The 27837-nt window shown below is 37.5% G+C and overlaps 1 protein-coding gene across 2 annotated transcripts; it reads right to left on the bottom strand.

The window, feature by feature from the left end:
- Riok3 (RIO kinase 3) lies at nucleotides 1-27725 on the bottom strand. Of its 2 annotated transcripts, XM_026388049.2 has the most exons (14): nucleotides 27449-27516; nucleotides 26742-26855; nucleotides 20355-20470; nucleotides 19414-19559; nucleotides 19213-19320; nucleotides 18918-19027; nucleotides 17446-17589; nucleotides 14410-14537; nucleotides 8170-8367; nucleotides 6809-6968; nucleotides 3865-3945; nucleotides 3685-3774; nucleotides 2478-2585; nucleotides 1-1176 (listed from the first exon to the last, which is right to left on the bottom strand). In XM_026388049.2, the coding sequence occupies exons 3-14, from the start codon at nucleotides 20417-20419 to the stop codon at nucleotides 1069-1071; spliced, it is 1446 nt and encodes a 481-aa protein (XP_026243834.1). In that variant the 5' UTR covers nucleotides 20420-20470; nucleotides 26742-26855; nucleotides 27449-27516; the 3' UTR covers nucleotides 1-1068. The 2 variants fall into 2 exon arrangements, with proteins under 2 accessions (XP_026243834.1, XP_026243833.1); XM_026388048.2 differs by lacking the exon at nucleotides 26742-26855 and having other exon boundaries at nucleotides 27449-27725.
- Nucleotides 27726-27837: the final 112 nt, after the last annotated feature.

The following is a 27837-nucleotide window of genomic DNA, read 5'->3' on the forward strand; positions in this document are numbered from 1 at the left end:
AAAAAAAAAAAAAAAAAAGGCAGTGTGTAGCCATCGCTAAAAACTATTAAAAGTGTTTTAATAGGCAGCTCAAATTAGTTGGTTTGTTTGGTATCTGACTTACTTTATACATATTTTTCATCCTTTAATATCTCTAGTTATTTTTCTCAAAATTAATCAATAATCAATAAGTATATGGTTTTAATGAAATGTAATCTGAACTTTCACTGATTTCATTAAAATATAGCAAGTATAGTTAAGTCTTATATTCTGTCCCTCTAAATAATTTACATCTTCATTATAAATGTAGAGCAGCCATGCTGTGAGTTATATCCCAACCTTTTAACCTAAATGTAGAAAACTTGAAAATTAAACTATTGGTTGATGAAGAAGTTCTCATATATTTGTCTCTTTTAGAAACCTATGATGCTTTTCTTGATTATGAGCATGGGAAAAGTAACATTTTGTTCATTTTCAAGATGTACCAATAAAAACTACATTGCTCATGCCTATTCCTACTAGCCATTCTGAAACCAGAATGGCTAGTAGGAATAGGCCATTTGTAATCTCCATTTGTAATACCCACTAAGAAGACACTTTCTTTTAGAATCATGGTCAAAATCCGGAAGAAGAATTGAGAAAGGCTAATTTTAGGCTGATAAAATAATTGAGGAGAAATGCAACACAAAACAGGAAGGTGAATATCGCAAAGGTGTGGTCACAAAACCTCCCTTGTAAACACATCTGTCCTTTCCTTCCCATATTTAGAAATGTTACCTAGTTTTAAAATTTCTCATCAAAACATTTCATATCATGAGTCATGTAAAATTCAGTTTCCTTCAACTAGATGATCTACAGCTGTTAAAGAATTATATTATCCTGTTCATAAGATGAGAGGTAGTGACATTTTATTCTCTCAATGCTTAGCTAAAAATTCCACACATCTGGCACATGGGTTACAAGGGGGAAAGCACAGAAGCACCATTGTTCACCCCTCCTTGTTTTGGTACGTCAAGTCACCCACAACTTCATTAGCTTTGCAGCCGACAATCACCATTGTGTTGACAAAGAAAGCAGTGGGCGCAGGTACTATTCGTCATATAGCACTGGTGGGTCTCCATCATCTTTCAAAAACGAAGCAGCTTTCCTTCCATTCTTCTGAACATGATCTTCATTCATTTTCTCCAAAGCTTCTATCTACAAAATCAATACAATGAATTCATTTGTCAAATTCCTACTTGGCAGAAATCATACTTTAGATGAAGGCAGTATTTTCACTCTCTTAATACTGAGTCATTCCTATTGATGCTGGCCTTGAATTAGAATTACTCTATGTGTGTGTGTGTGCACACACGTAGGTACATATACAGATATGTTTTTACTTGACTACACTCCCAGGGTCAATACTGCATATATTTATGAAGCTAGTAACTGGAATATGATAGGTCTTATTGTGCACTCCATAAAGCTTTTCAGGAACAGAAAAAGGAATTTTCAACATTTGTAAACAACACTAACACCTAGTTACTGAGCTATTATCTTGTACTAGTATGCCACAATTTACCATCTTTCTGGCACTCCTCTTGTAGCCATAGGCTCCAGCAGAGAGTGGCCAAATTCAAGTCATACTAGGAAGTTCTGGAGCAGACTGTGTAATCGTTCTCTGCTTTGGTAAAATGTTGAGAATCATTAGCTACTGTTTCACTTTTTAGTTTTGGTTCAATTCTGAGCAATCTTCTAAAAGGAGTTCTGTTTGCTTACCTGCTTCAGTGACTGATTACATATATACACACTATATGTATAGCATATATATTTTACATATAACATTTATATTACAATATATCATATCACATATATTATATTATATACAATATTATATATATACATATAATATATATATTTGTACCAGGGATTGAAGCCAGGGGTACTTAACCACTGAGCCATATCCCCAGCCCCTTTTTCTTTTTTTCTTATTTTTTATTATTTTAAGACAGGGTTTTGATAAGTTGCTTAGGACCTTGCTAAATTGCTAAGGCTGGCTTTGAACTTGCAATCTTCCTGCCTCAGCCTCCTGAGCCACTGGGACTACAGGTGTGCACCACAGTACCTGGCTGGTAACTGATATTTTAATAAAAGAATTTTTCCAGAGGTAATGACATCTAACTTCTGATGTTCTATTAAGAGCCGGTACTATGTATTACTGGTACCTGCTCTTAACAGAATGTGCACCAATTTCCTCACTCTCAAAGTAAGGAAAATAGGCCTAAACTAGAAATACTTGTTCATCTTAACCAAAACTGAACTCCTTGAAGAAGTATTTTGCTATATGTTTATGCTAAGTTTTAGGCCTGAAAAAGACTGAGAACAACATCTCAACAGGAAAAAAGTCTCAATTTTGTTTTGAAGGAGGAGAGCATAAAATCAGCTCTGGGTTTCTGGGATCCCCTCTATGCATCTTTTCATCACCAGCAAGGTGAAAAAGAAATGTAATCACTTACCTCTGCTAAGAAATCAGCTTCATTGTCTGCTGAGATATTCAAGCCTGAAACGGCATTGAAGAGTTCCCGTTCATTAAGGGCTTCCTTTACTCCTCCTTTCTGGAAAAACTAGTAACAAAATATAAGGACATCAGTAAAAGACACGATTCTCTTATAAACAAGAGTATACTTGTAAGGCACCACTGAATTCTTAAAAAAAAAAAAAAAATATATATATATATATATATTTATTTTAGGTGTAGATGGACACAACACAATGCCTTTATTTTTATGTGGTGCTGAGGATCGAACCCAGGTTCCGCCCACGCTAGGCGAGCGCTCCATCGCTGAGCCACAATCCCATATTTCAGACACTGATATTCCCACTTCAAGTTTAACTATACTCAGGTTCTCCTTGATTTCGTCCTCTACATATTCATTTCATCTCTTAGATTTCGTTTGTCATACTGCATCTTCTTCAGCTATAAAAATGGTCTACATAAAATTGTTTGGCACTTCTTTGAATGTGTAGATATAATAACATGCACTAAATCTCCTGAATTAAAAATTTCAAGCAGGTTTAGAGGTCATTTCCAAAATGAGATTATTCTGTCCTTTAGAAAGATCATTCCTATCTAAACCTGTTGCTAACAACTCATATCCCTTAGAAATGGCAAACAACTGTGACCCAACTTTGTGCTTCCTTCCAATCCTTTTACTTTGCAGTATTAGTGACCGTACACTGTCCTACTAAGGAGACTGTTCTCCTTTTCATGGCAACAGTAATGGCAGTAAGTATGCAGACTCTCACTGAATGTCAGCTTCTTTTTAAGTGTGATGCACACATTAAATGTCTACTCAACTGCTTGAATAGTAAGAGCCAAAACCAAAACTTATCTCTTGGAAATTTTGCTCAAATGTGAGGCACAGAATCAAAATTTGCTGAAAATCAAATCTGATAAAGTGATTTTAAAAATGTTTTTCTTTTAGTTGTCAATGGACTTTTATTTTATTTATATGCAGTGCTGAGACACATGCAGTGACTCACACATTCTAAGCCAAGTGCTCTACCACTGAGCTACCCTAGCCCTGATCTTTATATTCATATTCTAAAGGCAGCCAATATCCCTTCCTTCAATTTCTAAGAATATGGCCATCACTCACTGATAGTAAAAATATTTAAATCTATAACAATCTACAAAAAAAGACACACTGGTTACACACCTACCTGTGAAATATTCCTACAGTCACGGAACAAGAACTCCAGGCCATGAGGATGGGTTGGTTCTACAGACTGACTGACATCAATCAACCAGACCTATTTAAATAGAGAGCACACTGATGTATTTACATTCAATAATTTACACCAGGTAATTAAATCTGAACTTTAACACAATGTTCTCCTCACCTTTCCAGCATGCCACAGCATGTTATACTCGCTGAGGTCAGCATGTACAAGTGTACATTCATTATATAACTGCTGCATCAACTGGGGGAAGAAAGGCAAACATTTAGAAAACTAATTCTAATTTATATACATAGTTAAAATGTGTACAGCAACCAATATCTTCCAGAAAAACAAAACAAGGTTATAAAACTTATTTTCTTTTTAAAGAGAGAGGTGAGAGAGAGAGAGAGAGAATTTTTTTCCTTTTTTTTTTTTATTGATTGTTCCAAATATTACAGAGCTCTTGATAAATCATCTTTCATACATTTGACTCTATTGGGTTTTGAACTCCCATTTCTACCCCAAATACAGATAGCAGAATCACATCTGTTACATACTCACATTTTTACATAATGGCATATTAGTGACTGTCTTAATCTGCTACCTTTCCTAACCCCTACTATCCCCCCTCCCCTCCCCTCCCACCTTCCCTCTCTGCCTCCTCAGCTGTTGTTCAATTCTCTCCCTTTCCCCCCCCCTCCCCCTTGCCCATCATAACCTCTTATACTTTTGTGTATCATTGAAGGTCTCCTACCATTTGCAAATCCTTTCAGTTCTCTCTCCCTTTCTCTCCCCCCATTCGTCTTTGTTTACAGTTAGTCTTTTCCTCATGCTCTTCCTTCCTGTTTTGTTCTTAGTTGCTCTCTTTATATCAAAGGAGACATTTGGCATTTGTTTTTTAGGGCTTGGCTAGCTTCACTTAGCATAATCTGCTCTAATGCCATCCATTTCCCTGCAAATTCTATGATTTTGTCGTTTCTTATTGCTGCACAATACTCCATTGTATATAGATGCCACATTTTTTTTATCCATTCATCTATTGAAGGGTATCTAGGTTGGTTCCACAGTCTAGCTATTGTGAATTGTACCGCTATAATCATTGATGTGGCCGTATCCCTATAGTGCGCTCTTTTAAGGTCCTCAGGGAATAGTCCGAGAAGGGCTATAGCTGGGTCAAATGGTGGATCCATTCCCAGCTTTCCCAGGAATCTCCATACTGCTTTCCAAATTGGCCTCACCATTTTGCAGTCCCACCAGCAGTGTACAAGTGTACCCTTTTCCCCACATCCTCGCCAACACTTATTGTTGTTTGACTTCATAATGGCTGCCAATCTTACTGGAGTGAGATGAGAGAGAATTTTTAATATTTATTTTTTCGTTTTTGGCAGACACAACATCTTTGTTTGTATGTGATGCTGAGGATCCAACCCAGGTCACTCGCATGCCAGGTGAGCGCACTTCCTCTTGAGCCACATCCCCAGCCCATAAAACTTAGCTTCTTTTTTTCTTGTGATGCTGGGGATCAAACCCAAGGCTATGCTCATGCCAGGTAAATGATCTACAACTGAGTTACAGTCCTAGTCCAAAAAACTTATTTCCTCTTTACTTTGTATAATCTAGGACTAGGATTTTGCTGTCATTTAGATAGTGAAGAAATAGTGAAACAATGGAGAGTAACTTGTTATTTCCTCGCTCTTGGGATAGCAAGATCAGGAGACCAAAAGTCAGATTTGGATTCTCACGTAGGTAAGATGGCAGTTGTGTCTGCAGTCAATAATCAGGGGAATAAGGGAAGCTACTTCCATTTATAAAAGGACAAATATCCCTCTATGAGTACAAACAGGAAAGGTAATTTCCTTCCAAACATGTTAGAAAAGAGATACTCTTTTAAATTAAGTAGCACAGTATATTCATTATTGATAGTGATTCCTAGCATTATAGAACCCAACATTATGTATTTGTTTTCTAGCCTAAATAAAATTAAATAACAAAGGTTTATCATCAATTTAATCACCAACCACTCCATGTCCCAAAGAATCCAGAAAAATGGCTTGATTTTCTTTTCACTCTTCTCTTATTGGAGGCAGGGAAAGGTGGCTAATCTTTCTAGTACACCTTCACAAATTATTTTCAATTAACACTTTCATATTCAGATCAATTGCTGCATGACATGATGTCCCCATACAAAGACTACGCAAAAGTCACATAAGTTTTGCCAGTGTTCAATTAGAAAAACAGAGGAATCACAACAGTATAGAAGCATTTTCTTAAGGTAAAAAGGCCTCAACTATGTCCCAAGTATGACTAACTCCCTTAAGAGTTTTGACATGTGCCTGCATTCCCTACTACCTTCAATTTTCATCATCACTTTCTTATAATTCAAGTTCTTATTTCCCAGCCATACCTACAGGTCCCTCCTTCACTGTTAGAGCCAGAACTCTCAAAAAGACATATACACTAAGGAGGCACTTTACCTACTAAGACTAGTAACGTGAATATTAAGGTAGTTTTGTGAAAAACAGCTTCATGCTGTATATCACTAATGTCAACAATGAAGCTTTCTCTTGTTCCACAAATCTCTTAAGTTTTCTAGAACTACTCAAGATACCAAATATCAATGTAAAAATAACTCTATGATGTTAACATTTCTTTACAAACTGTAGTTTGCCCTTAATATCACCTTTAAATAATACTGTTTGAAGAAGTTTTTTTTTTTTTTTTTTTTTTAATTCAGAGAACGATTTCTTTTTTCTTTTGATATGGGGGTTCCTATGTTGCCCAGGTTAGCTTCCAATTCCTGGACTCAAAAGTGATCCTTCTGCCTCAATTTCCCAACTAGCTGAAACTACAGGGGAATACCAGCACACTCGGCTAGAAAAAATGTTTTTGAAAGTTGGTGTGTGAAGCTGGGCATGGTGGCACATGCCTATAATCCCAGCAACTCGGAAGGTTGAGGCAGGAGGATTCTAAGTTCAAGGCCAGCCGTGGCAAGGCCCTAAGCAATTTAGTGAGAACCTGTCTCAAAAAATAAAAGGAGCTAAGGATACAGCTCAGTGGTAAAGGGGATCCCCCCTCTGAGAGAGAAGGTCAGCAGTATGTGAGTGCTTTTAAAGACACAACTTACATGAAGAGTTTGATAGTAGGCGTCTTTCATTTCTTCACTACTGAGCTTTACTTCTTTTAATTTAGGGGCTGGAACTTGATCATGGCCAATAAAAGACATAACTAAAATGTGTTTCTTGAGCAGTACAACTGTTGGACAAGGAATTCCCGCTTTCTGCATTCTACACAGAAAGAAATAATTAAGAATGCAAAGATCAAAAGGAGAAAGTATGTCATTTATTTAACAAACACCTAACACAGGCCTGCAATGAGGTGGCACTATGTCCCACCCTAGCAACATGGGAACACAAAAACACTAAGATAGAGCCTCTGTCCATAGGAAACCCATGGAGTGGTGGAAGTAACAGCCATATGAGGAGGTTAATAGAGGGAAGTGTGATACATATGTTGGCAAAGATGTGAGCAGGCATTACAGGAGCACACAGGCTTTTTAAAAGAGTAGGGGAGCAAGAAGACCAAATTAAGACATTATGAGAAAATGCACAGAGACATTCAAGAGCACAGTCCATTTGGGGAATGCAGATTAGTCAACATAGCTGGATTTGTGAGGACAGGGAAGAGCAATCTGTGAAGTTATAGAGATGGTTAAGTTTCATGTCACAAAAGGTCTTTGAATTCACACTAAAGATTATGATAGCTGCTGACAAAGTGAGAAATGCAGGGATGAGAGCTTAGCTGTATAGAAATGGGATCAGAGAGGCAGCAAAACCACCTAAGATATTTATTCAACTTGAAAACTGTAAGTAGAAGAAATTTGCAACTAGTAAATGTGGATAATTGCTTTTGAAACCAAACATCTTTAGAAAAGAACCAAAATCAAGTTTTCTATAGATTAATAGGAAGATTTAATTAATGGGAAAATATTTAATAGGGAACTTAATTTTCTTGGTTGAATGAAACAAATTCCTTGATAGAAAATAAACTGCTTAGAAATTGAGAACTAAGACTAATAAATGAAAGGAAAATCAATTTGATTGGTTAAGATCCTAACCCCATCAAATTAACAAATTAGAATAAACAACATTTTCCCAAACAAAAAGGGAAATCATTATATGTACTAAGCCTAACAGGAAGCTAGACAGTTTATAATTCTTTAGAAAGACAATTCAAATGTGATAAAATGTCTAGGCAGAATATTTTCCTCAAAAGTCACTGGGGAAAGAAAAGTGACTTTTTTATCCTGAAAGTATGAATTCCGGTTATATACATAGAAATATAACCTCAGAAGCACTAGAATTTCAAGGCTTTTCATTATTTCTATAAATGAATATAAGAGAAAGCATGGACTTTTTGCCTGGCTAGTAGTCCTCACACTAAAAGGCAATTACCCAAGGTTACTTCTAGCACAATGATTTTCTTTACCTTGTGAGATTGTGCATTTCTTTTTCTGCCCACATGCGGATGATCTTACGTGGATTTAGTTTACTGAAGCGATCTTTAAACCTGAAATCATCTTTAATATATTTGTCACGATTCTTAAATTCATTAAGGGTTGTTTTAAATACCTTGATGGCACATTCTGTAGGTATAGCTTTACCATCTTCCTTTTCATCTTCCATGCTAAGTGGAGAAGAAAAGTTAAATCAGTACAAGTTATCAGTTCACAAGTGAAACAATTACAAAATAAAAATTCTATAACACTAAAGTATATCTACCTTCTCTGAGAAGGTCAAATTTTTATTTATTTATTTATTAAAGCCTTCAACTTAAGAAACTTGGGTTTTGGGATTTTTATTTTTGTTTGAGACAACGTCTTGCTATGTTGCCCAGGCTTGCCTCAAGCAATCCTCCTGCCTCAGCCTCTCAAGGGGCCAGGACTACAGAAGCATGCCACTGTACCTGGCTGGTTTTCTTTCAAATAAATTGTCAGCCAGTTTTGAACAGTCCATTATAAAATATTCTTCATTTAATGTCCCTGATTGACCAAGGAATCAAACTTGAGAAGCAATGAAAAGATACACACTTTAAAATGGGATACAGCCTACCTGAGATGGCTTAGGGGCAAAATTCAATAGGAGCAACACCAAGAGTGGTTTTTAAAAAATAACTTTCATTCCTAGCAGATATAAAGGTGTGTGAAGGGGTCCCTGTCCAGGAAGTATGCAAGGAGGGCAGGAGAGAATTAAAGAAGCACGTGAATGGATAGGTCTCTTTGGATTGGAAAGGGCAGCAAGGCTTTATGGCACAAATGGCACTGAAACATAACCAGGACAACAGGTAGGACTGACGATATTAGCAAAAGCAGAGGTAGAAGCCTCAGGATATATCTGAGGAATATTAAACATTGTAGTTAAGACTAGGCTGGAGAGGAGTGAAAGAAGCTGAGCTGAACGGATGCGGGAAAGACAGATCTATGAAGAGCCTACTCATATCCCCAAAGGCAGTGAGGAATCCTGAGGGCTCCTGAGCACAACACTCTCAAAGACTCTCAAGCAACCAGAATATCAGGATGGGAGGGAGCGGGGAGAAGCTTGAGGGTGGGGCTGACTTGTGACATACTCCAACTATGAGCTGCTGAAAGGCCCAAGTCATGGTGGTGGCAGTGGGGATAAGAGGTGGATGAAACAAGAGCAGTTTTTACCTTTAAATATCTGAAGGGATATTAATCTGAAGTGAAAGGAATGTATTTCCAGAGAACAATCTGAATCAAACTACCAACCTTCATCTGTACCTTATTCTCCTGGTTGATTCCTTGTCCTCCTCCACTTAGCCTTAAAAGGTCAGCATCCCCAAATGATTCTAAAAAACCCCACTTCTCCTTCTGGGCAATTGTATATAGCCCATAGCTTTAAATATCATTTCTGTATGTATAAAACCCACATTTCCATCCCAGTCCTCAGTTCCTCTAGAACTTCAGGTTCATTTATCCAATGCCAATTTGACAACATTTGGTTGGATGTCTAGCAAGCATCCTCAACTTTACATGTCCAAAACAAAACTCTTGATGATTGCTACCTTAACTTATACTTCCTTAGGGTCTTGCCTCAGTAAATAGTACACAATTAGATGTTCCAGCCAAAAGACCTCCCGTGTCCAAAACACATACCAACAATTGTCTCCTGTATCTTCACTTTCACTATTACCCAGAGTCCAACCACCACCATTGCTCATTTCAACTGCTTCAATTACTTTTTACTATAATGCTCTTTCCTCATAGTAGCCTGAGTCATCTTTCGAAAATAAAATCAGTTTTGGTTCCCACTGCAGTTAAATGAACAGCAGATTATTGCCCTGGTTCACAATTCTGCCTACACCAAACCCTGCCAAATTCTCCAGCCTCATCTCTCCTCTGCATATACTGTGCTCCAGCCATTCTGGCTTTCGGACTTTATCTCAAAAACCCTAAGCTTGTACCTGTCTGAAAGCATTAAGCACTAGCTGTTCTCTAGTCTAGATTGTCCTTCAACCTGACCTTTGAGGTAGCCTAGATGTGTCATTCAAGTGTCACTTCTCAAAGAAGACTTTCTTATTCTACTAATAAAATTCAGTCAATGAATCACTATAACAGTCACTATGACATCGCACATAACTGAAAATTTTTATTTAATATCGTCTTGGAAGAAGAACACTCTGCAGGGACCCTCCTTGTACCATTCATTGCTGTACCCTCAGAACTTAGAAGAGGACCTGGCACACGGTAGCTGCTCAACTATTGGTGAATGGATGGACTGACTTTCAGGGAGAGAGATTAAGGACATACAAAGAATCTAAAGATATCACAGACAGAAAAGGCTAGATTTTGAGGTGATAAACAAACTCTTTGTCATTAGAATAATTTAACCATATAGTACATAAGGCCCTATCAAAAATACCAGAGAAGGGGGAAGGGGTTATAACTCAGTTGGTAGAGTGCCTGTCTTGCATGCACAAGGCCCTAGGTTTAACCCCAGCACCAAAACAAACAAACAAACAAACAAACAACCCAGAGATTTATTTTAGAAGATTTGTAGAAGAGTCTAAATATATGATTTATCTTATCATTCTCTTAGTTAAAAAATAAAAATAAACCCAACACTTCCTTATTTCTTAGCAAATTATACATTCCCCCCCCCACCCCTTTTTTTTTTTTTTTTTTTACAATAGATAGGGTCTAGCTATGTTACCCAGACTGGCTCCAAACTTCTGGGCTCAAGTAATCCTGCTGCATAGCATTCCAAGCGGTTGGTATTTTAGGCATGTGCCACAACACCAGCTTCCTCTGCCTAACTTTTTTTTTTAATTGATTTTTTTAAAAAAATAAATGACAGCAGAATGCATTACAATTCTTATTACATGTATACAGCACAATTTTTCATATCTCTGGTTGAAGACACCAATTCATGTCTTCATACATGTACTTTGGATATCCTTGCTAATCCTCTGCCCCCTCCCTTTCCCTCCCACCCCTCTGCCCTATCTAGAATTCATCTATTCCTCCCATGCTCCCCCTCCCTACCCTACTATAAGCCTGGTACCTCCACACATGTACCTTCTAATCTTATTGTCTGAACCACAATCCTTATCTAACTTTAAAAGTATATAAATGTCCACTTGAATAAATATCTATAGATGGTATACTATATATATTCTACAAATAGCTTTTTGTACTCAACATTGGTTTTGTTTTGCCTATTTTTAAAATGTGGTTGAGATCTAACTTTATTGCAATGCCTTTCCTGAATCTACCTGGCAATGATCTTGTTCTGTTAGCTGCAGTGAGGTCTCACTTGTATAACTGGGCATTCTGTTATTTAATTACCTTTTATTGACCATAAACATTCCTGCTATAATGTTCTCTCTCCTTGGCATAAATTCTTTGAGACTGTAGAGAATATGTTTTATACTTTACTCCCTGAAAAGTATAACACAACTTACTATGTGAGCAATTGTTAACTACAGGACTGAAGCTGTAACTCAGGGGTAGAGTATGTGCTTAACATGTGCCAGGCCTCCTTGGGTTAAATCTTTAGCACCAAAACCATAAATAACAAAAAAAAAAAAAAAAAAAAAAAAAACATTGTCAATGGCTTGGCCATCTGGAAAATGTCAGAAACTAGAAGAGCTTTGTAGAAGGAAGAATTTTAAGCTGATCCCCATGAGTTTTGCACCCCTTATATAATAACTCCCTGTCCTTGAGGGAATTGAACAGCTACTCCCTAGACTAGGTTACATTATATAGCAAAGGTGACATTTAGACAAAATCTTAGCAGAATGAAGGAAGAGATTCTCCTGCTGGTTTTTACATGAACTATGAGGGCCTGAGAGGGGGTCACATGGTGAGGATCTACAAAGCCAAGAGTTAAGAGCAAGCCAGCCCAGTTGATAGCCAACAAGAGTAGGAACTCCTATATCTTCACTTTTCACTACAACCCAAGTCCAAATCACCACCATTGCTCATTTTAACTGCTAGTAAAAGGTGCCAAGGGAAGAGGACTCCAAGTTTCAGAAAGCAACATGGCCAGGCCAACACTTAAGATTGCCTTGTGAGACTGTAAGCAGAGAACCCAATTGAGCATAGAACCGAATAAGCCAGGCCTGAACTTCCTGTAAGCAGGAACTATGACAAGATGGGTGCTGTTATTGTTGGGTACCACAATCCAGGGAGGGTTTACCACTGAGCCAAATATACAGCCCTTTTTATTTTAATATATGGTCTCACTAAGTTACTCAGAGGTTCACTAAGTTGCCGAAGCTGGCCTTGAACTCACCATCTTCCTGCCTCAGCCTCCTGAACTGCTGGAAGGGTATTGTTTTGAGTTGCAAAATTTATGGCAATTCATTACATATAGCACATTATATATGTTTTTGAAAACATTTTTCAGTTGTACAAAACCAGATGCTTTCTAGCTAACTTAAATGCAGAAACACAGATTATGATACCAATACTACCAGAAGGAAAGTAAATATTCATTATATCAAAGTATCATTAAATATAGTAGAAAATGATCAGAGGATAAAGGAAGCTATTGACAACTCCCCCCCCAAAAACAAACAAATGTCCAATGAGGCACCTTAAGAAAATGTACAATATTAATCACAAATAAATATACAAACTATCAAGATGTTACTTTTCATTGTTCACACTGACAAAAAATATGAATGTTGATAATACTAAACATCAATGAGGACAAGGGAAATAGGCTCATGCTGCCAGGAGCAAAATAGTCAAGCTTCTCACAAGGCAATCTAGCAATATCTCCTGACATTCAGAATGTACACAACCTGCACATCTGGCTAGCTCATGGGGAAAACTGAATTTGCCTTACCATTAAAACACAAATTCAAGATTTTGACCACTGATATGGTACACAAGAAAAAAAATTTTGTAATTGTTAACTTTTTAATATAGAAAAGTCAAGAAACACCACTGCTACAATAGCCAACTAGGGGCCAAAACAGTGAACAAATTCATATACTCCTCATTTTGTGAGGCCTTCCACTGCTTAACCAAAAAAGAAAAAGAAAAAATTCATAGTCTTTGCACCAGCAATTTCATTATTAGTAATCTAGTCTAAGGACATATTTGCAAAGATACACTAACGTATAAGGATATTCTTATATGTAATGGAATGCACTCTTAAAAATAGGGTGGTACAGGCTAGTAATATAGAAAGGTCCAATACATATTAGCTAAAAAAAGATCATGAATATAGAGTATGATCTTTTTGCATATGCAAAGTAAAGGACAAACGCATACAAATTTCTGTAAAATTATAGACTTAAAACTGTTACTAGTGGTTTCTTTTGGAGAAACAGTTATTGGGCAAGGGTAAGAAAGATAAAGACTACTTTTCATTTTAATCCTTTCTACAAGTTTTAATCCACCACCATAAGTAATCTTTCATTTTTAAATAATCTGTATTATTTATTTATATTGCCTGGACTCAGGAAATCCTCAGTTGAAATTTATAAAGAGGGAGACAAACTTTAAAGGAGGACATATATGCTGACTAAAATTAATATCAATATTATCAAACATGATCTCATTTAGCCTGACAAAAATCCCATGAGGTGAGATATAATTTTTTTAATGAGGTTTAGGAACTTGTTCCAGATCACATAACTTGAAATTGTAAGCTCCAATGTTAAACTCTTTTCTTTTTTTCTTTTCTTTCTTTTTTTTAATATATTTATTTATTTTTCGGTGGACACAACATCTTTGTTTGTATGTGGTGCTGGGGATCGAACCCAGGCCGCACGCATGCCAGGCGAGCAAGCTACCGCTTGAGCCACACCCCCAGCCCCTCTTTTCTTTTCTTTCTTTCTTTCTTTCTTTTTTGGTGCCAGAGATCAAACCCAGGGACTTCATTGAGTTGCACTCCCAGCCTCAATATTCACTTTTATCCTCTTCATTTTTAGAACTTAATAGTATAATTCAATATATTATCATGTATATGTGTTATCTAGAAAGGGAGATTAGTTAATTAAATAGTTAAGAAAACTAAAGACAAGAACTTGACCAAGTCATTTAAAAACTCTTAAATACAAAATGAATACCTTTTATATCATCTAGATTTTCTATAATACTTTTTAAATAATTTTACTTGCCATGCAATGTTAACTCTGACTTTGTATAAGTCTGTTAATCCTGGGGAGAAAGGATTTCATATTTTGTTCATTTACCTCCCTCCATATGCATGAAAGACAACAGATTCCTTTCCTGTACTAATACAGCCAGTGATTGTCTCCAACATTCCAGAGTTGACCATTTTATACATAAGTAAACGTGTCTTAGGATCAACTGCTTTTTCCTGCAAAAGATAAAATACTGTAAGAAAAATGACTTATTATAAAATATTTTCTGATGGCAATTATCTAGAATATAAGTAACAATAAATGTTGGTGAGGATTTGGGGAAAAAGGTTCACTCATACATTGCTGTATGAGTGAATTGGTGCAACCACTCTGAAAAGCAGTATAAAGAGTCCTCAAAAAATTTGGAGTGGAACCACCATTTGACCCAATTATCCCACTCCTCGATTTGTACTCAAAGGACTTAAAATCAGCGTACTATAGTGATGCAACCACATCAATGTTTATAGCAGCCCAATTCACAATAACCAAGTTATGGAACCAACCTAGTTGCCCTTCAACAAATGAATGGATAAACAAAATGTGGTATGTATACACAATGGAATATTACTCACCCAAAAAGAGTGAAATTATGGTATTTGTGGGTAAATGGATGGAACTGGAGTCTATCATGCTAAGTGAAATAAGCCAGTTCCCAAACCCAAAGGCTGAATGTTCTCTTTGACACGTGAATGCTAACACACATGGTGGGGGAAGCGCAGAATAGAAGTTCACTGGATCAAACAAAGGGGAATAAAGGGAAGGGAGGGGAATGGGAATAGGAAAGACAGTAGAATGAATAAAACACAACTTTCCCATGTTCACATATGAACACACAACTAGTGAAACTCCACATCATGCACGACCGCAAGAACAGGATCCTAAGTTATACTCCATGAACATATGTCAAAATACACTCTACTGTCACGTACATCTGAACAGAACAAATAAAAAATCATTTTCTGAGCCATTTCTAAGATCTAACATTCAAAATACATACTTCTTAAAACTTTATTATTTAATTTACTTAGATGTATATCTTAAAAGAGTGCCATCAAGATACATTTCATATAACTCTAGAATCTCAGAGTGAATAGCTAAAAGAACCATTCCAAGTCAGATGCTAAGGGGAGTCATAGCTAAGATGAGGCATGGGGCCTGAGATCTCAAGGTCCGAGTTCAGATAGGACCATGAGGCTAATATGGGTTTAGTGAAAGTCCCAAGTTTGTGCTGCACAGTCACTGTTTCTGTAAGGGACATCCTCAGGGGCAGGGTTTCTTGAAGGCTGGACTCAAAGGGCTGACAGCAGAGCTGCAATTGCCAATGTCCCAAGGGAAAGAGAGCTTCTGAAAGGAGATTGCCCAACATGGGCAGTTTGGAAGGAGTTTTGAGAGGAGTTTCTAAGTGGAGGACAAAGGGCAGAAGTGAGCAAAATCAACTTAGGCCCCATCTCCCCTCCAGCCACACCCACCCACAATCTGCACTAGAACTATCTAAAGATTAAGAGTTCCATCTCAGCACCACATAAAAATAAACAAAAGTATTGTGTTCATCTACTTAAAAAAAAGAAAAAGAAAAAGAAAAAAGAAAAAACAAAAGTTTTTTCTGCACCTCCACACTCTGGGAAGAAGCTGGTCTCCACTCTCCTCTGGTTTGCTATGGGCCCCAATGTAAAGACTCTGAGGGAGGTAACTCCCATGTGCTCAAGCTCAAAAGCATCAGCAGAACCAGCCCCAAGCAGGAACACTTGCCCTGACAGTGGGCATCACCTTCCTCCTCACAGCATCTTAGTTCTGGCATCTTAGTTCTTTCTTCCCACTTAGTGGGAAGAGATGGGACAAAGCTGGAAAGGAGCACACTTTTGGCCTCTCTAAGGGAAGCCTACTCATGAAGTCTACACCATGTTATTTGTGCCTGCCCCTTCTGCTTCCTCCTCCCAGGTAGGGCACTGAAATGGACAGGTAGAGAGACAATCATGGGTTCTACATGGCCCTGGCTCTGGTAATGTCTGGTGCCAAACTGACGCTCAGGACTCTCTGTCCACTGGTGCCCTCTCTCTTTGTCCCCCAAGAGAGACAAAGATGCTCTTTGAAAGAGCAAATTGAAACATAGGAAGCACCAGCACTATTCTACCACCTGCCACCCCTTCCCCATTACAGCAATAAGTATGTTTTCCTTCCCCTACTCCCAGGATTATGGTTAGGGTTAGATCCAAATATATAGTAGACAACCCTGGAGTGAGAAGCAATAGACAAGATAGCAAGGGGTACCTAACAGGCATGTAATGTACAGACACCATCTCTCTCCATAAGGTAGAGGTAGAGTCCCTCTCTTTCCAAAACCCCTGGCTTTTGACTTCCCCTTCCAGCTTTAGACACACTTTCCACCAAACTAGGCCCCCAACCAGGTATCCTTGGCCCCATTTGCTCTTCTGTGTAGAACCTATGCAACACAGAGACGCTTTTGGAAACCATGAGACAGTGCCTCCTTCCTTCTAGCCCAGAGCCAGGACCAAACACATAGGACCTTGCCTGGCCCACCCTATGTAGTCCTCCTGCCTCCAGGGTCTTTTTCAAGAAATTTGGCTGTGATTTTCATAATCTGTCCTTAATCTAAAAAAGTGAAGATTAAAAAAAAAAAAACAGATACTAAATCAAAATCTTATTTTATCACCAGTTTAAAAAGCTCTAACATTCCTACTATTTTTCTAAATATTTAACAAAATTAGTTTATTATCAAGATGGTAGGCATTATCAAGAATTCATTAGAGACTAATAGGTCACAAATATATCAATAGAGAAATAATTTTTTAAAAAATCCTGGAACATTCAGATGCAATGTAAATTATACAGTCCAAATTAATTATGACCACTAAAATGTACGTTTTGAATAAGTAATTAGTAACCATTATGTTAAATCTGCAAAGTGAAATGGCAAAGTCATTTAGACTATATTTACATCTTTGATTCGAAAAACCAATCCTGTGGAAAAATATCAAACATAAAATTTTATTTTGTTTTCCCTCCCACACATCAAGTTTTCTAATATGAATATGTTAAAGGAAAAAAAAAATCTAAGATCCTTACTGCAGTAGAATGTTCCTTCTTCTCATGGAGGCGGGCACTTCGACGTTCTTCTGAGTAGGCATGTTGTTTTAAAGCATTGAAAACATGGTTTGACAGTTTTAAATCCATTCCAATTCCATCTCCTACCTGAAATCCAGGTGCAAACTAACAAAAATAGAAGAATTAGCATCTAAATATTTTTAGATGGGAACAGAAAAACAAAACAAAAACAGTGAGAAGTCTTTACTTGGAACAGAATTCCTACTCAATAGATAATCATGCTATAAAAACAAAACGCAGGGCTGGGGCTGTAGCTCAGTGGTAGATTCTCAGCAGAAAGAAAGGGAAAAAAGGCAGAAAGGATGGAAAGGAGGAAGGAAGAAATTGTGTCCAATTACAACTAAAAAAAAAACAACAACAAACAAACCCATAGGTACTACACTGAAAAATAAGTCACTAATACAAACAGGAGAAATGCTATTAAAGAAATTACAGTCCAAAGGAAGGTACTTATTCCATACACAGAAAACGCCCAATTATACCTAAAATTAAGGTCTTTCAGTATATGCTTTGAACCTCGTTTTAATATCAGCCAAAGTACACAGTACTGTATTGTGAAGGCTTACCAAAGAAATCAATATCATAATTATTTATGAGAACTGAGTTAGCATAGCAACTTATGCCCATCCCATCTATGACAATTGCATTGTAGAGCTGCATAGCACAATTAGATAGCCACTTGCCACATCTGGATATTTAAATTTGAGCTAATTAAACTGAACTTAAAATTCAGTTCCTTAGTTGCTTCATGGTGGCTAACATACTGGAAAGCACAGATACAGAGCACTGTCATTAACACAAAAAGTGTTAATGGATGGCAGTGTTCTTAAACCAGATATGAATTATTTCTAGAAATTATATAGTTAATAAAATATTTACTTAACAAGCATTTGTGTTCTAAGGTCTATTTTCTATTAATCATAATATTTATGGAAGTTAAAATGTTATCTTTTAAAAATTACATTTTATTTCTGATTTTGCAAGGGTAGTTCAGGCACAAAATAAAAAATTAGGAAAGGAGGGGGCTTGCCTAATAGCATGAGTTCAATCCCCAGTACTGGAAGGGAAAAAAAACCCAAAAGTATTTCTCCCTCTCATTCCTAGCTCAGTTATCACTGTTATGTATTTATTGGGTAGGGATGCTATTTATAAAAAAAATAATATGAAAAATGAATGTTATATAAGAACAATTTCTTAATTTTAGGATCAATGTTAAGTCATTTTAATTTTTTAAATAATATAGGGTTTTATTATGAGATACTGTATATACTCAAGTGGTTGAGTTTGCATCATATTGCTACATTGCCATCTAAACAGCTAATGTCTTCAGAAAGACGGATTTTTAGAAATTTAAGATATTCTGCATAGAATCCTGTTTTCAAAACATTCAAACAAAACTCTTGATTCAGAGATGGGTATTCTCTGTAACTTACATTTTCCATTCTTGCTGTATTCTTTCTGCCACATACCACTTCATCATGTTTGGTGGTGATATCTTTTCCTTTTCCAATAAAACCCTTTTTGGGAGTAGGAACTGGTTTTGCTAAAGGCAATTAAGATAAGCCAAATATATGAAAATAGAAGAAACTAAATTACTACATTCAACACTGCCTGAAAACATTTGAATCTAATGGAGTAAATTAAATGAGATTCCAAAATAATTCATTGGAAAAATTAAGTTTTCTATACTATTCTATTTTATCCCCCCAAAACTAACAGCTTTGATACCTGGTATGTAAGGATCATCGCGAGTGTCCTGCCAGTCAACCTCATCTTCAGAACTATCGCTGTCTTCAAAAGGATGCACTTTTCGATAATTTTCAAAGGAAATGGAAACTTAAAAGGAAAAAATAGTTGAAGATTTATTTAGGAGAACAGTATAAGCATTTTCTATCACTCAATGGAGTTGTCACAATAAGGTAATAATACCTTTGCTATCGCCATTGAATTTTTTTTCTTCACGCCTAAGCTGTGCATCATATTCTCTGTCAAATTCCATCTGTAGCATCTGAGCCAGCATTAGGTCACTGGAAGTATCAGTGTTTTCTCCAGAAATAAATGGTCCTTCAGCAACACTATTCAAAATAAAGTGATATAAACTAATATAATGTGCTGGTGCAATCAGGGCCTGTTGATTATGACAGTAGGATATGCCTTTTTAGGGTTAGAATTGTATTTAACAATGGGCAGAACTCAACCAAACCTTCTCTTCACCTTCTCCTGCCCAGGCAGCCTCAAGACCAATGGCCTATACCTATGAGAACACCAGCCAGGATTAAAAGAGCCAGAAGAGAATGCTATTGGGTCTATTAGAAAATTCAAACTGAAACCCAGAATGCATTTTTTCTGTGTTCTAGTTAAAGGATAAAAATTTATAAAAAGATAAAACTATAAACACTTCAGAACTACACCTCACCTAGTTCAGCTGTTACATTTAATAAGAAATAACAAAACTCAAGAGAAAGAGTGGTTTATACAAGATCATATAAGCCGAATATCTTTTATACCAAATGCTTGAGAACAGAGGTTTTCAGATTTTGGAATTTTTCCTTTTTTGGAATATTTGCATAGGATTTATCAGTTAACATCCCTAATATGAAAATTCATATTTGATATACTCCAAAAACTGAAACTTTCTGAGTGTCTTTTGAGCACCCAAAGCTTTTTGGGTTGTTGAGCCTGTACAGAAAACCAGTCACATAATCAGGACCAAAATTTAAATATCAGTACATTCCCAATATTGTGCTCTTTCTACTGCACTGCTTTTCTAAATGTATTTAATTGCTTGTTATGACAATCATTAATCAAATCCCTAAACTTTGTTATAGCAAGCTACCAAATAAAATAGATATTTTGTGAATTTTACTTACGAAACCTCAGGAAAAGCAGCAGCTTCTTCTTCTAATTGTAATTCTTTAGCCAACTGTTCACTCATTACATCAGCCAAAGAACAGGATATTGTGTTTTGAGGGGTAGCCCATGGACACTATTAAAAAAAAAAAAAATTCATAATTAACTTAGAAATAAAATAAGGGTCCCTTTTGAAAATTAAACTGGTTAAATGAACACAAAATGCAAGACTAGTTATTGAAGAAATTATCTTAGAAGTAAAAATATCACCTAGCTCAATTTAAACAAGGAGATATATATATATATATACTAAAACAGCCTGAAGTACTTCCTGGCCTATTCTCATAGTTGAGGGAGGCACCAGGCTATTATGGTATCATCCCAACAACCAGAGTTCAAGTTCCTCCCCTGGTTCCAATTCCTTGCTTACTGAGCAACCTTTGGCTTATGATTTGGTTTTCCAAGTAGATTCTCTCATAGAAATAGACAATACCAACTAGCACAACTTAAAACCCACTTAGAAATTATACTTAATTATAATTTAAGTATTAAATCTTAGCTAAGTATAAAGTGTGTCTGCCCCATCTCAAGACTTTCTAAAATAAAACAAGAACCACAAAAATTATATTTTTGAACCTCAGAATTTGAGAGACAGACTCTTGAAATAATATAATTACAATCAAAATAATATTCTGAGACTCTTCTTGAGCAACTGGCCAGTTGGCCTTCCTCAATGACATCTGTGTCTCAACCTTTTTTTTTTTTTGGTCCTGGAGTTTGAAGTCAGGGGCACTTAACCACTGAGCCACATCCCTAAACCTTTCTTGTATTTTATTTAGAGACAGGGTCTCACTGAGTTGCTTAGCACCTGGCTTTTGCTGAGGCTGGCTTTGAATTTGCGATCTTCCTGTCTCAGCTTCCCAAGCTGCCGGGACTACAGGTGTGTACCACAGGTATGTACCACCGTATCCAGCTGTCTCAGCCTTGTTGAAACACAAATTCTAAATTTATTTCACTATTTTCCTAACTAACCTTTTTGCTATCTTGCTTGCTTACATTCTTCATACCAACAAAAGTAAAAAATTCAGATTTGACTGATTCCTCATCTAGATCTCTTTTTATTGTTTCCCACTGCCTTTGGGATAAAGTTCAAACTCATTTCTTTACTAAGTGTCTAATATGGTATTTATCATACAAGGATATCTGTATTAGCTCCAAATTTAATTAAACAAGATTAGTCAGCACAGGCTCTCTATCTAGTCTAAGGGCCTTCTGGCATGGCTCTGAGAGACAACTGGACAACTGACCCTTGTACAGGCCTCATAGCACTTTGGTTCAGGAACTGACTTAGCTCAGCTGTTTGGGTGGAGTACTTAGGGGTGATAAACAATGATAACTATATTTATGCCTGAGTGAATCAGAATCAAATTTCATTTCGTCTCACACGGAGATTCAGGAGGTACACCTGTTCCCTAGCACATACCTACATTAGCCATTGAAGAAATGATCCAGACTTATGTATAAGGCCAGACCTAGGGAGAACAGGGAGGCTTCCTCAAGTTCTGGTGTGACTCAGGTTTATCTGTCATTGAGTACACTCCTGATAAGTCTTTTGTGGTCTGGCAACTTGAAGTAATTTACAGAACATAGCTAATCTTTTGGTTACATGATTCTGCTGGTTTCTTTCTGCTCTTTAACCTGGAAATACTTGAACCAAAACCAATTAGTTTTGGTTCAAAGTCCAGGTTCCGAAGGCTGATAACTCAGAATTCTCATGCACATTTGACAATAAATAATAGTAGCATATCGGAGAGCATTTCAATATTCCCTGTATTTAAGCAGCTTAGCTAAATACATATAACATACAGATTATTTAAATCACACCATAACCGAGTAGTTGCAATATCATTCCCATTTTAAAGGTTTGGAAAAAAAGATAAAGACAGGCTTTCTAACTCAAGATAAGACTGTAGGTGGAAGTGCTGATGAGACCTGAGCCAAGATTGCAGGACTCAAGAGGCTACATTTCTTTGTGTTTTACTGCTGCTTCCCTACTTGCCTTCCCAGGAATGTGAGAAGCAAACTCACTTATTGTCTCTAGTATAAAATCCACATTCCTCAGCAAGGAATGCCCTTCACAACTTGCCCTCACTTACTTTTCCATACCCAACACTCATAGATCCTAACAATTATATACCAAATATGGCATATTTCACCCCTCCAAGCCTTCACTCATTCTTTCCTCTCAATAGTTTTTCTCCTCTGTTTACATCAATTAAATGTTACCTCTTCTTTTAAGACTATCTCCATCACCAGACAAAGTTGGACTCTTGCTTTTGTGTACCCACACACACTATGCAAACACTTCTATTTCATGACCCACTGCTAATCAGGGTTCATATATCAGCCATGATGGAGCACAGGCTCCTTACAGGGTGGAGTCTTCTCATCTCCAGAGCTCAGCATAGAGTTTTGGACATAAAGAAGCATTCAAGTACTAACTGAATAATGTGCTGCGAGAAAACAGTACTCAGTTAATGGAACTGCCAAGCTGTTCATAAGCTGCAAAGGTCTGGTACCTTTTGACATTCCTACTGTTCTGAAGTCCTTTCCTCCACCCTTGCCCACCCACTTCTAAGGCTTCCAGTCTTTTGTCATATGTGAACTAATTCTGTAAAGATATTAAAACATTAGTTGAGAATTTCTCAGAGGAGGCAAAAATGATGGGCAGCACTTTGGTCACTTTGAGGCAAAGATTCCCTACTCCTAAGAGTCTGGATCAGAAAGAGAAACATGTAGAGATAATATATAGCACCTGGACACCCTAATGGTCCCCCTTCTACTGACTTTGCTCCTCGGAGCCTCACACTCTAGAGTTACACTTCCCGTACCTCTGCTGACCAACTTGGCTGGGCCACCTCACTCTGAAGCAACTTCCTGGGGTGAGGTAAATAAGTAAAGATTTCAGAAAGGCTGCCAACTCCACACTTTGAAATCAAATCAAACTCTTCAACCAGTCATCAAAAGCCCTCCACAAAAATTTTCCACACACTGTGAGGGACAGCTTTGGAGCAGGGAGTAATTCCTTGGGCCTGTGCTCATCTCATTAAGGGGACTTTGAAAAATTTACTGGAATCTTCTCTTACCAACAGGCACCGGATGATAATATATTGGAGAATTCTCTGCAGGTGTGACTCTTCAGTAAATCACTATTAAATGTTAAAATTGTAATAGCAATAAACCCAAGGCAATGAGGGAAAACTCACAATCTTGCTCTAACCTTGCTATCCAAAGTCATTTCCTACTATTCTGTTCATCAACAAGAGATCCCCAAAACACCAAGATTTGATGAAAAATCCCACACAGTTTCTAAGGGCTTTCAAAGCCCATAATCAGCTGCACGAGTTTTTTCCCCATTGCTAAAGAACCCTAACCAATCCTGTCTTCCTCTCCTCTGGGAAACTGCCACTGACCCCTGTTCCTCAGTGTTCTACTCCACCATCACATTCTCCCACCCCTGGCTGGCTATAGATTAGATAGAAATTATCCCCCTTTCCTTCCAGCTCCTAAGGATGCATCCCCTGCTGCCTGTCCCACTTTCTAAAAAGGTTTTTTACTAAAGACAACTATGGAGAAAGAATCAAGGAAAGTAAAAAATGGCAAACACAAAGAAGGCACAATGCAAAAATTTAGTCCTCTTACTTGAAGTAAACAAAAAACACACAACCTGGAAGAAGATCCCTTTTCTAACCAAACAGCCAGAAGATTAAACTAAACCAGAAGAATATTAAAGTAATTTTACATCTCAAGACAAAGGTTTCGGGAACAAGAGATCTGATCTACACACCACCACTATCCATTTTTTAAATGAACATTTTATACTAGTTTTCAATTTGTAGAAAACTAGCAAAGATAGTTGAGTACCCAAACACTCCATATCCAGTTTCCCCTACTATCTTATGTTAGTTTCATGCATTTGTCATAATTAATGAACCAATATTTATACATTAACTAAAATCCAAACTTTACTCAGATTTCCTTGGTCTTTCCCTGTTGACCTTTTTCTACTTCAGAATCCCACCTGGGACAGCACATTACATTTAGTTGCCATGTCTCCTTAGGCTCCTCTTGGTAGTGAGTGTTAAGAATCTTCTCATTTTCATGACCTGGACAGTTCTGAAAAAATACCACTAACACATTTTTCACAGCTCTCTTTCCAACAGAGCTACATATTTCTTCACTTTCACCTCTAGTTTACCAATCTTTCCTTCTCGGAATGTCTCCTATAATTCTTTGTCCATAACAGCAGCTTGGCATTTTATAAGCACCACCACAGGACTCTGGTGAAGGAGCCCCCAGAGCTCATTCAGAGAATCTGCAGAGTCAAAAATTCCAAAATAGTATTAAGACATTCTCTTTGAAGCTTATTCTTTTACCTGTAGAGTTTTCACAAGTCCATATCATATATCATATGTGATGGCATCATCACTGATGGTTAATGGAATGTGTGCTTGTGTATTCTAGCATTTTCTAAAATTTTCTAAGGCAGCAAGTTTAGGACATAAATGTGCATATTTAGAGATTTAACTCAATTTCTATTGTACTCCTATTCTGCAAAGATGGATTTTTTTCCTATACTTCAAACATATTACAACAGATTGAAAGGAAAAAAGAAAAAAAAAAGAGATGAGAATCCAGCTATCTTCTACTGAGTGAAATGTTAGAGTTTAAAAAATATAAAACAATAATATTCTCTTCACTAATTTTCTTTTGAAGGCTTTTAAAAAATTTGTTCTAATTAGTTATACATGATAGCAGAATGCATTTCAATTCATTGTACACAAATTGTGCACAACTTTTCATTTCTCTAGTTGTACAAGATGTGGAGTCATACCACATGTGCAGTCATACATGTACCTAGAGTAATGATGTTCACCTCATTCCACCATCTTTCCTGCCCCCTATTCCCCCTCCCCTTGAAGGCTTTTTAAATATAAAAATGTGATTTATGGGCTGGGATTGTGACTCAAGTGGTAGCGTGCTCACCTGGCATGTGCGGGGCGCTGGGTTCGATCCTCAGCACCACATAAAAATAAAATAAAGATGTGTGTCCACCGAAAACTAAAAAATAAATATTAAAAAAAATTCTCTCTCTCTCCTTTAAGAAAATGTTATTTATGTTAAGGTGACTTTTAAATAACAGTTTATTTCTCAGTTTTAATTTCAGCCATGATAAATGTCAATAGATATAACTAATATAAACAATAGTTTTTTGGTTTTTTTTTTGGTCTTCAATGATTTTTTTTTTTTTTTTTTTAAATGGTACTGGGGATGGAATCCAGGGCTTTGAACATGTTAGGTAAGTGCTCTACCACTCCTCTACATCTCTAGCCCTTGTTATTTTGATGCAGCTAGAGCTAGGGCCCAGACTGGTTTTAAATTTGCAATCCTCTCACCTAAGTCTCACCTGGGATTACAAGGGTGTACTGCCACACCTGGCTTCAAGAGTATTAAAAGGTCCTAACCAAAAAGCCTTGAGAATTATTAGTCTTAAATCTTCCTTCCATTTTTCAAGGTCTTCCTCAAATGTCTACCTGCTTCCTCCATTCACTCTAGTTTTCTACAAGTTTAGAGAAGAAAAGGGTTAAGTGATACTTTTAGCCTTTTTAAATAGTTTTGTTTATTAAAGCCCTGTCTTTCCAATAGAACATCAATAAACCCTAGGAGCGTATTTCTTGTTAAATGATGAAAATGGAATTTTTCGGTTTTGATTATGTACATTGAAATGACAATATGACATAAAATATTTTCTTAATCAGTTCAGTAAAATTGGTTCTGAGGTTAGGATCTATTATGAACAGTTTGTCTCATTTGACATTTTCACCAGGCTTTGTGGATGTTTACCTGCAGGAATTTAACAGAGTATATATATTTATTAGTCTGTCTATTGATTTTTTTTATGTCCACTAATCCCATTTACCAATGTAATGTCTTAGATTTCTCCTAAAGTTGTATACGAATTTTTAAAACCAGGCATGGTGGCTTGGCTTGTAACCCCACAACTCAAAAGAGGCATATGCTAGAGGGTGGCAAATTTAAGGTCAGCCTGCCCAGCTTAGCAAGACCTCTCAAAATAAATAGGGCTGGGGATGTAGCTCAGTGGTAAAGCACAACCAGGTTCGATTCCCAGTATCACCAAGAAAGAAAAAAAAAACTTTTATAAAATCAACTTTTCTTAAGAACTAATTATTTACCTCCTTAACATAATTATTTACCTCTTAACATAAGTTAAGACCAAGTCTAAAGGTCCAATAAGATTAACAGGTAATCTTTTGAATGAAACAAATGTTCTGTGTTCGCATGCAAAGGACAATTATATAGTTAAAACTGCTGGATTTCTTCACAACCTTAATTTGAGGAACACAAATCCCAATGTAACTGCTTTTGCTCTCAAGCAATCCTCAATAATGCGGCACAAATCTTTTCACCCATCTAATGAATGTAACATCAAAAGGAGCAGCCTGAAAATCAGAAAACAGACGTGAAATAAAGGTATAAGTTTGCTATTCTATAGAAAAAAACTTAAACGTTAACACTGAAAATTCACAACTGTTTTACAGTATGTAGTATACACTTCCATATCGGCATCGGAGGAGGGAGGGTCTGCCCGCGTTCCATACCACTTCCAAAACAAGAAATCACAGAACTGGGATAACCACATTTATCAAATTAAGAAAAAGCTTCCCAAAGCAACCTTCGGTCTAGCTTTCTATGAATTGAGCTGACTCACTTGGCCTGTGAAAAACAAGATCGTGTTCGTTTCCCCTCAAGTGTCAGAGTCTGTGAAGGAATTACACGCAAATATATGCTACAGAGACTCAAAGGCAAGGTAGGGAACTAAAGACAGAGCCCAGACCACCCAGGGCCACCAGCGGGAGCCCTAGCCGCCCTCCGCTGTCTCTTCCCACTACCGCACCCCGGGAGCCCGACTGCGGTTCCCCCGTCTCGAAGTCGTCGGGGTCCCGCCCCTCTAACTGCCTGAGTGACTTCTCCCAGCGTTCCGAGAACCAGCCCAGGTGACCAAGGCAGGTACGCCAGCACGACCACCACTCACCTTGCTGGGTCCCCAGGCCGCTGCCCTCCCGGGCTCAGGTGATGCTACTTCGACCAGATCCATTGGGGGAAGAAAGCAGCAAGAACAGAGCAGAGAGGTGGCAGGGTGGGAAGCAGGTTTTGCCGAGGAAAGAGATGGCAGGACGGGAAACAGGCTCTGCTATGGAAAGAGATAGCAGGACGGGAAGCAGGCTCTGCTAAGGAGACAAGCGGGGCGGCGGCGACTTGCTGCTGGTGCCGGAGCTAGGGTGACAGATGGCGGCGGCTGCCGCCGCGTCCGGAACTAGACCTCTTCTCTTCCGTCTTGACCGCAGGAGCATTCGCTTCCGATTGGTCGCCCTCCCTTGGCTCCTCCTTAACGCACCTTGCCCCGCCCCCTGGAGGAACGCA

The sequence above is a fragment of the Urocitellus parryii genome, chromosome 13 (genome assembly GCF_045843805.1).
Source record: "Urocitellus parryii isolate mUroPar1 chromosome 13, mUroPar1.hap1, whole genome shotgun sequence".
In the NCBI taxonomy this organism is placed as follows: Eukaryota; Metazoa; Chordata; class Mammalia; order Rodentia; family Sciuridae; genus Urocitellus; species Urocitellus parryii.